This window comes from Montipora foliosa, chromosome 6 (genome assembly GCF_036669935.1).
Source record: "Montipora foliosa isolate CH-2021 chromosome 6, ASM3666993v2, whole genome shotgun sequence".
Taxonomy (NCBI): Eukaryota; Metazoa; Cnidaria; class Anthozoa; order Scleractinia; family Acroporidae; genus Montipora; species Montipora foliosa.
Window position 1 is genome coordinate 7,607,504 of NC_090874.1, and position 10,000 is coordinate 7,617,503.

General features: G+C 38.2%; 1 protein-coding gene across 3 annotated transcripts in view; it reads left to right on the forward strand.

The window, feature by feature from the left end:
* Nucleotides 1–10,000, forward strand: part of LOC138006559 (cilia- and flagella-associated protein 99-like) — a 25,496-nt gene that overhangs the window by 4,839 nt on the left and 10,657 nt on the right. For all 3 annotated transcript variants that reach the window (XM_068852967.1, XM_068852968.1, XM_068852969.1), the window contains 14 exons: nt 326–379; nt 825–883; nt 1,263–1,351; nt 1,519–1,577; nt 1,657–1,683; nt 2,317–2,397; nt 3,043–3,149; nt 4,554–4,599; nt 4,814–4,902; nt 7,219–7,288; nt 7,859–7,903; nt 8,035–8,124; nt 8,536–8,594; nt 9,900–9,982. In XM_068852967.1, coding sequence (XP_068709068.1) covers nt 326–379; nt 825–883; nt 1,263–1,351; nt 1,519–1,577; nt 1,657–1,683; nt 2,317–2,397; nt 3,043–3,149; nt 4,554–4,599; nt 4,814–4,902; nt 7,219–7,288; nt 7,859–7,903; nt 8,035–8,124; nt 8,536–8,594; nt 9,900–9,982 — 958 coding nt within the window. The remainder of the gene's footprint in view (nt 1–325; nt 380–824; nt 884–1,262; nt 1,352–1,518; nt 1,578–1,656; nt 1,684–2,316; nt 2,398–3,042; nt 3,150–4,553; nt 4,600–4,813; nt 4,903–7,218; nt 7,289–7,858; nt 7,904–8,034; nt 8,125–8,535; nt 8,595–9,899; nt 9,983–10,000) is intronic.

Consider the following 10,000-nt stretch of genomic DNA (forward strand, 5'->3'; position numbering starts at 1 on the left):
GCTGTTGTGGACTGTTGTAATTCTCTTGTAAGAGTAGTGGGTGTGGTGGTGTTATCTCAAAAAGGCTTTACCGTATGGTGTGTGTCAGGACCTACAGCCGTAAAATTAATGCAGAGACAGCCAGCAGTCAAGGGATTTTCGTTTACCAGTCTTGCCGGAACTCGTAGATGTTGTCTGCAGCAGTTCTAAAATTAATGATTTTAATTATGCCTTACTTTTATTTTCAGAAAGTCTATTCGGATTACAATAACTTAGAGAATTCTAACTACTGCAACAGTATTGTAACAGTGTAATACAATATAATGATCCTTTTTCTACCATCCAGTTTCTGTCATTTTTGTTCAATGAAGACAACATTACTACTTGGATGAAAAATGAGGTTAGTAGGAACGGATTCCGAATAGCCTACACATCGACGATACATGTGGCCATTTTAAATTGATTGTTCCAATAGCTATTATGGGGTGCCCAGCCTTGAGCAGCCCATAATATCTTTTTAAACAATAGAAAACAAAATGGCCACTGTAGAAGTATAGTCTTAATTCCCAGGTACCCATTTTAATGTTTTTAAAAAAACAAACACTTTTTATTTTTCCTCTTTACCCACAAAAGTGTTCTGGATTGCAACATCTTCATCGCACTTCCAAAAATGAAAATTATGATATAAATTTCATCTTATCTCTTTCTCAAAATTTTGGATTACCAGTCCATTCTTCCCCTGGTTTTCATATCATTTTAGCTATTTCATGAGTTGCTGCTCAATGGATTATGGTAAATTTATCACACGCTAGATCTTAACTCATTAAATTCTTTTTATTTTATAGTGGTGTAGACATTATGAACACAGTTATGTCCAGACAAACTTGGTATCTCCCCTTTTGAGGCAGGTGCTCCTAGATAATACATAATTTTGCAGTTGAATAATGTCAAGCTTTAAACAGCCCAGATTTTATCAATAATTGTTGGATTGTTACATGTATTTTGAAATCTAAACCATTTTGTAGTTTAGATTTTGACCATGGTATTGAATTTAGGTCTTCACCGCAGTTCTAATATTATAAGAGATCTTTGACTATGCGAATAATATTGTAACAATGATAATTATTATTAATAAATTAAGTAGGATTGATTGCTGAGTGCTAAATTGAATTTCTGTTATAATTCTTGAACATCAGATTCCATGTAATTTCCAGTGCACTAAATAGGCAAATTAAGCATCTACATTATTACTTTGAATTCATGGCATTGCCTTTTTGTTAAAGATGGTTGCCTGAATTACATGACCTAGTTACGGAATTTGCTGATAAGCTAGCAAACAAACAGAAGGCAAGGAAAGCAAAACCAGCTACAGGTACGTCGAATGTGCTTTTAAATATAGATAAATGGCTTTACCTGAAGAATACGTATCACATCCAACTTATTGCCTAATTATTACCGGTAGTAAATGAGTTACAAGTACTCTATCTGCATGCTGTGAAATTTTCACTATTTTTGTCTTAATTTGTTGCTTTGTTTTAGAGCCCAAACCTTTTAACTTAACAAAACCTAGACCAAGAAGTGTTCCCATGCCAGAGAAGGTTAGTTGATTTCAGCTATCCTGTTTTTTCAATCTCTACAGCTGCAACTAATAAATACTGTTTCTCTTTTTCTGTACAGATCCCAAAGTTGAGAAAGCTCAAACCAGTAAGTGTACAGTTGCACTTCCTTAGTATGTGACTTTTAAAAAGGTGGAGAAATATTAGTGATTACTCCTTTATTTCAATATTGTAATAAAATTAATTTTCAGCATGTAACTAAAATATTAATGCTTGGAGACAACTTGTTTTGAATTCGAGCCAAGTGTTAACTGATAGATTAATACGGATGTTTTTAATTGTTTCTAAAGGTTGTTCAGAGCTAAAGTTATGTCAAATTCTATAAAAAGTTAACGTTGTTCATGATAATTTCTTCAGTTTTGGTTCACTCATAAATTAAGACATCCCTTGATCATTGCTGTACAAAACCAGGTGCAGTTAATGTTTGTATGACTGTGTAGCTGTATAAAAAAAGTGTAAGGATCTTCTTGCAAAATCGATTCCCAGCTTTTTTAAAATCTCATGAATTCCCCACTTTCCCATGTATTTGTGGGAATTTGTACTGGGATTGAATGGTAACTTTAGCTCTTAACAGACTGGGAATTTCTGAATTTAGCTGGAACTCTTGGGAATTTGTGGGAGTTATAATGCCCATGGACTTGGAACTCTTAGGAATCTTTAGGAATTCCACTCAATGATTAATCAGATATGTCACTCAGTTTTGACCTGCTTCTTGCAAAAGGTTCCTCACACCACATACCGCACACCAGTTGAGGAAGATGTCATTACAAAAATACGAGAAGAAAACAGAAAAAGGGCGGAGGTGAGATTTAACAGTCATGAAGTTAGTAACACAGTGCTAAGAAGTTTATTAGCTCTTACTACCATAGGATCAAATTCAAGGTGTGTTGTACAGTTTTTGGATTTAACTTCATTGGAATTCTCACTCCCTCTGAGGCTGCCCAGTCTTCTTTCCATAAAGTTTATCAGTGTGACAGATGCTTGCTCCCTTGACCCCTTCAACATTGGTGCTCATTGGCTAGATAGTGAGGATTTGCCAGCCATCGCATTTTAGTCTCTGTTTAGGCATTGTCTGCCTATAATGGAAGCTCCTGAAGTTTCAGGCACCTAGCCTGTGTGAAGCTACATGACATTGTAGTGCTCCCATACCGGCAAAGCTAATAACAGGGCCACCCATCCTCCAAATGTTGTTTCGTCCCAATCTTCAGGATTGAATACAGAAAATAGTCTTTGCTGATGCAGGAATGCTCACTATGCAGCCTACCCAACCTCTACATGTATTTGAATATTTTAAATGTCAAGTATTTAATAAATAAATGAGATTGTGATTGAACTTGTTCAGAAATAATAAGATAGGAAAACATGAACACTAATAATTTATAATGATTTCTAAAAATGAGAAGGGATAAAATGCAAGCAATTTTTGTGTAAATGTTTCTGATCATAGGAAGAACTCATAAGGTCGTCGGCTCGCCAGCCTTCTTGTGCCAGTGCTGAGAAATCAGACAAAGCCAAGAGAAGAATGAAAAAAATTATGGATGAAGAGGACTCCAAGTTAGTGACCACTAATTTATTCATAATATATTAGGATGTGTGCATAATATTATTCTTTGAAAGTTGTAATCTCTTAATTGAGCTTGAAGGGCATTAAAAATGTTTAGATTATGTTACTGTAACATTTTTCTAGACTAGTGTAAAGGCCAGCACAACACAATTTGCTCTGAGTTTGAATGTGTAGAGGAACATAAATTACGTGTAGTGGTCTGCTTCCTCTCTTTATCCCAGACAAATTTGACAGTATGTCATTTATATTTAATTAATAATATAATTTACAAACTCTTATAAATTTGAAAAGGTAGCAAGGAGCAAGGGTGGCACAGTTGGTTTAAGTGCGCGGCCTTGGTGCAGTTCGATCCCCAGATCTCACATTCTTGTTTCAACTTCTTTCCTTTCAGCGTAGCCTAAGTAGCTTTAAATACCCTTAAAACAGAGCACTGATGGAAAGAGGGGGGTAAAATGAGCGCACCGTCGGCTTCCTGGGAGAGTACTCTCTAGAGAGTAAAGGAACTTCCGACGTTAAATAAGGTGTACCTTTACCTTTACCTTTTGACGACAACATGTTGTACAAACTACTGCCAGTGAATCTTTGAGTCTCACTGTTTACTTCAAATCCGTCCCTACCAATCCAGTTATAGGACATTTCGCCCATAATTTATTGTCTAATAATTATAAACAAGATGGAATAATTGTGAAATACGTAGAATAGCTCAAACTTACAATAATTATTATTATTTTGAAGTGATGTTTTCGTCACCATAGCCTTTGTGGTTTCTTAAACTCCCTAAATAAGCCAACTAGTTTGCCTCCAGCCAGTTCAGGGTTCCAACTTAAAGTTGATCTTCTTTTCTTTTTCTTTGGCCCTGAAAAACTCCTTTTGGAAGTGTTCAATAGACCATTTTACAGTTGTAGCTAAGTTACGAGTCCTAAAAAGTGAGGCTACCGGTGACCCTTGCTTTGATAGAAACCTTTTTGCTTTTCTAACGATAATATAGACTAATTCGAATTACAACAGCACAATTTACATGATAAAAGTAGCAAGGTCTGTATCGATACAAGGTCACCGGTGCAGCCTTGCAGCCATTCATAGGCTACAGTAGGTCACTGAGCTAACAACTGTAAAATGGCCCATTAAGTAACTTAAAATAAGGAACTACGGTAATTAGGAACTTAAAATAAATTGTCTAGTCTTCTTAGTGCCAGGGCAGTAATTAGGGACACTGTAAAATGAAATCAACAACGCAAATCAATTCAAATGTTGCTTTTTATATGTACTATGTATTTTTGTGGCTCTAATAAAAAAGCAGCCAATGTTTAAAAGATGTGTTGGTTTAGAATCGATTCTGTGAACAACAACCACAGTGAGTTACAATAGTACATAAGTTTTTTTTTCTCCACCAGGTTGCAGTTCAACAAATCAAAAGTTACGGAAATGCCTTCCACTGTGGTAAGAGTCCAATGTTGATTGGCATTGTCTTAATACGAGCAGTGGATAAAGCCAAACAAATCACCATGTTCTTAGATCGTTGTGTTTTAACTTACATGTACTTGAAGCTTAAATTCTATTTGACGAAATGTCAGTGAAGTAAAATAATATTTTTATTGTACAATATTTAGCATCACTTCTGAGCTAAAAGTTTTCTTTTTCTTCTCCTTTTCAGAATGGAAACATTCCCATCAAACTGAATGCAGCTACAATAATGAGAGAGGGTGTACTGTTTCAAAAGAAAGAAGAAGAAGAATTAAAAAGGTCTGTCCTTCCAGGTGATCTGGTGACGTAATTTGGAGAACTCGGAAGTAAAATTTTAACGCCGTATCCCACAACCGCGCGGGGCCTTAGATGTTGTTTCCAAACTCCCTGCAGTACCTTCCATCGCCAAAACTCAACAGACCATTACGTGTCTACCACATTTCCTGTTACTGAATGAACATTCAAGTAGAAACAACGATATCTAACCTCGCCTCTGCCATGTTAAATTAAAAATTAAGGCCGCGCGCAGTTGTGGGATACAGCGCTAAAGTTTTTCTCCCCAGTCCTCCGAATTACGTCACCAGATCACCTGGTTATGTTGGCTAGCTCAAGGCCAGACTTAGAAGACATTGGGACATTGTTGGCCAAAATTTGTTCGACCACAATGTTTAAATTATAGGTGTTAAATATATAAAGAATTTGTCTTAACCTCATCTAACTTCAGCATGCTGGTCATTAAATTTGTGTTGCAGCTGTTATGTTAGACTTCAAGTGATTTAGGGCTGTGATTTACAGGGATTTCCATTTTGACCCATTTTCTTTTTTTGTTTGTGTTACAAGTTTCCTCATTGTCAAGCATGGAAAGTTAGGGTTAGAATAGCAACAAACAGAGGATCAAGTTATTTTGAAATTGTTTAACCTGATTTTATTTTGAACAGCATTATGACATCATAATTGGACGTGTTTATACAGAGATGCATAATCCGTCTGGGACAAACTTGGGCAAACATTTTTTCTGTCTTTTAAGTTCGTTTGGTAAAAAGACGGGCACGAGACGCATAATGTGTCTCCAGATTAAGTATCCACTTTAGTACGTCTTCAGAGACGTACTAAGCTGGATAGTTCGTCCAGACACTTTGTGTCTTGTGCCCGTTTTTATACTAGAGGAATTTAACATACGCAGAAAAAAATGTTTCCCAAAGTTCGTCTCAAACGGAATATGCGTCTTTAAAAGTTCCGTTCATCCCCGGACTGCCATTAACATGAAAAACCCATAATTTGGCTGGACGGATTATGCGTCGGCCATTTTCACCACCATCATCATCATCATGTTAAGCCCCGGGAGGGGGACTCCCATTTATCGTAGGGTGGGGATGATTGTCAGAAATTTTCAAAAATACCCCTAAATGATACCGGAGTTTCACGAAGGTGGGCGTGGCAACATAAGATTTTTACCCCTAAAAGATACCAGCTAAAAATGAACAAATTTAGAATTTTTCAGCATTGTTAATAGTTCCAGAGACTTCAATTTCAAACACCTTCTGCTTGAAAAGTTTAGAAAAGCGTTGTCATAATTCTCAGATCTATTAATTTCAAGAACAGTAAAGATACCAGCTTTGGTGGCCCAAAAACCTTTTAGACACCCTAAAAGATACCAGATCCCTGATTTTGACCCCTAAAAGATACGACGATCATCCCCGCCCGTTGCCAACTGGAATCCCCCCCCCCCTTCCCCCCGGGGTTTAAGCTTGCATGTCCTAGCGATGGGGAATAGGGGAAGTCGAGTCTCCATCCATGTACTCGCCCCATAGGAGAAAAGTGCAGAACTAAAGGCCCGAGCAAACGACTTGAACAGTTGCTTCAACTTCCGCTCGATTTTGTTGAACGATGTTGACTGTTGGAGACTGGGGTGGACAAACGGTTTCAACACATCATCGACATTTGATTCAACAAACTTCACGAGAAGCCTGGTGTTCAGTCCCAGGCTGCAGCCGCGGGTTTTTACTATGGATATGGAGTTGTTACTATGGATACGGACATGGATACGTCATTGAGAGACGTATTAGTGTGCACGCACATACCCAAGAATTTTTGCAACTTCATTCAGCAGTCGTGAAAACAAGAGAAATATTGAACGGTTGTTGAAGCAAAGTTTAAACGGTTTTTAAATTCGTTCAATAACATCGATTCAACTTCAATTTCAACACGGTTGAAAGGGTGGAGCACATTGCTGTTCAACAAAGTGTGTTGAAGACACCCCGTACATTTGTCTGTAATCAGAAATTTAAAAGTCAGAATTGGTTTCATAAGCCACTTCACTGAGCTTTAGAAGCTCCAAGAAGCAGGGTCCATTTCAGCTCGGGCCAGGAACCGCCTCGATAGTGTCGACGCACCATTTATTGCTTAAAATTTGGTAGCGAAGTGACAATTTGAAAATAACCACGATTTAAAAATGTCACCAACAATGAGAGCCTGTAAACTGTTAAGGCCCTTTTTGTAGTTTCTCATTTGTTAACAAAACTAGCAACATAGTGATCAAGGACATAAATTTTATGTATCTTTGAAAATTGATTAATCGATTTTGTCTTTTTGCAGACTTTTAGAGTACGAAAAGGGTGGGAGGGATGCTTCGGAATTTTTGAAATGGCAAGAATCGACTAGAAAGGTAAAAACGTAGCCGGATGAGCTAAAAACATAAAGGGGCTATGTCACGCAAAATGATGTAATTTCATGACACCCAAAAGGCTCAAAGCCTAAAAGTAGAATGAAACATTGGAATAACCTCTTTAAACCGATGTATAACATAAAAGAAATACAGCAAAAGGAAACAGAAGCACGGATGGACACAAGTAGACAAGATTGAAACGGATTGCATTTTGGTAATCTTGAAAAAGGTTGGCCCCACGTTTTTCAATTTTTATAGCAAAATCGCCTGGATAATAGTTGCTCAGAATCATCTTGTTTGTGATGCAACGATAATTTTATCAGTAAGGGAATTGCACATTACCATTTTCGAGTTTTAAATTCGGGATAAACTAAGTATTTTCCCTAAACACCCTGAAATAACGTGACATTGCCCCTTTAAAGGCAGTCCGTCGTAGAAATCTCCTTCGCTATGTTATCGCTCTGATCCATTCTATTTTCAGATCTGTTTTACAAATCATTAATAACACATTATAAATAATATGGTCAATTTGTATTTCTAATTTTGCCATTTGGGTCTTTGTTATTTTAGAGAGATTTAGAGCAAGAATTGGCAGAAATAGAGAGACGGAGATTGGTACGTAACCTTCAGCTTTGTCTTGCATCTCTCCTACATTGTTTGAGATTTCTGTCTGTTGTTTGTTGCGTATATACCACGGACTTTATTAATTTATTCACTTTTTATTTATGTATATCTTTCTTTTTAAGGAAGGAAAACTGAGCTATGAAGAAGCGATACTTGCACGACAAACCATGATCAAAGATAATCAACAGCGCGTCATGGAAATGAAAGAAGAGGTAAGCATTATGCCAGAGGATAGTTGACAAGAAAAAAAAACAGCAGTTTTTGAGAAAAACAGAAGGCAGCATGGAGAGACGAAGACAGTTGAGGGAAAAGCAAGAACTCAAAAGCTCGGTGAACCCTTCTACTACTTCATGCAGTGGTTGTGGTCGACTTTTCCGTGCGAACATTGCACTGTTGTCACTGAGCAAACTATGCTCCGAACCGAGTTACGCCAACGGCGACGATTTGACAAGATGCAACTGGACAACTGCAGTTTTATAAATGACTTTTCAGTCCCGAGAAACGAGCTCCTTGTCGGAAATTAAATATCGCGGTTCTCCGATGTATCGGTGAAACTATATTTTTGAGCTTTTTTAGCTTTTGCCTGGCAATATTTTTACATGTTCTGTTTGTTTTTGCTACAGACCAAAGATATGATGCAAAAACATTTGGAAAGAAAGTCGAAAGAAGGAGAAGAAATGAGGTAATTAATTTTGTCCACTCTTTTAAGACATTGACGCTCAAACTCACTTAAGTCACGCAAAAGCTTATCCTCGTAGTTTTGTATCTAATGGATGAGATTCAGTTGAAATTGAAATGTTCAGCCTTTTCTTCTGCATCATACAATTTTTCACCTCTTCACTACGGGAAGAAGCATCCCGCCGCCATGCAGGAGGTCGCGAGTTTGAACCCTGGCCGGATCAAAACTCAGGATCTTAAAATAACTGAGGAGAAAGTTTGTATCTTTCATCTTTTCCATCTTTCAAATGGTTAGACTTTCAAGTCTTCTCGGATAAGGACTCACGAATATCTTCGATGTTCATAAGTTCCCTGTGGGACGTCAAAGAACCCACACCATTCGAGAAGAGTAAGGGATGGAGTTCCTGGTATTGTGGCTCTCCTTTGCGAGTGTATGGGTGGGTGGGTGGGTATAGCAGGTCCATATCAGCCGAATAGCTGCCAAAACATCAACCTGCTTAAACAAATAAATAACGAAGAAACAGGGATAGAACTCGAACTCACAAGGGATCAGTTTCCAGTTGGCTCAATAGCTGAGTTGGTAGGACATTACAGAGCAACCGCAGGGTCATGGGTTCGAGCCCCGTTGAAAACTGGATTTTTTTCCCGGCTTTTTGCGCAACCGCTCAATTTGCTACTCAACTGAAATGATCGTCAACTCTCGTGCATGGATTTTTGTTTCTAATAACCGGCACTCGGCACATTGCCTTCGGCCTTTTTTTCAGTATGCATTGTAAGCGTTAACCGTTTTTAGATATCCCGCCAACCCGGAAATACGTGCTGGAAAGAATAGAGCCGACCAGGTCTCAACACCGGGAACTCCTTGCCCTACTTGCAAACAGTGCGTCTCGTAGAATTTTAGGACCAAAACATCCCGCACCTGCGTCCCGTAAGGGATCACACGCCTAGTCCCGCAGATGTCATTACCAAAGCTGCACTTTGTCGTTGGTCGTTTTAGAGACCCTGAGTGTTGTTCCATCCGGAGTTGAACCAGCTATTTTCCCTATCCGCAGGGCGGGCCACTGCGCATGCTCCACCAACTGCCCCAACAGATCGGAGGTGGTAGCAGCGTCAAAAAGTCTTATTTTAGCGGAGATTGTGCAGTCAAGATGTCCTTTTGTGTTTTAATGGTGTTGGCTTCGACTGTTCCAAATCAAACTTCAAAAGAGAACTTGGCCGATGTCCAGTTATCTTGTTGAAGCGCGTAGTCAATAACCAACACACATGCAACGTTTGAAATGTTATTTGATGTTTTTTTTCGTCTTTCAAGGAAACTTGTGGAGCAGACTATGATGGAACATGAAAATACAAAAGAAGCTCGAAGAAAATTGCACGAGTACAAGCAAAAGCTAGGTAAGAAATTTTAGTATT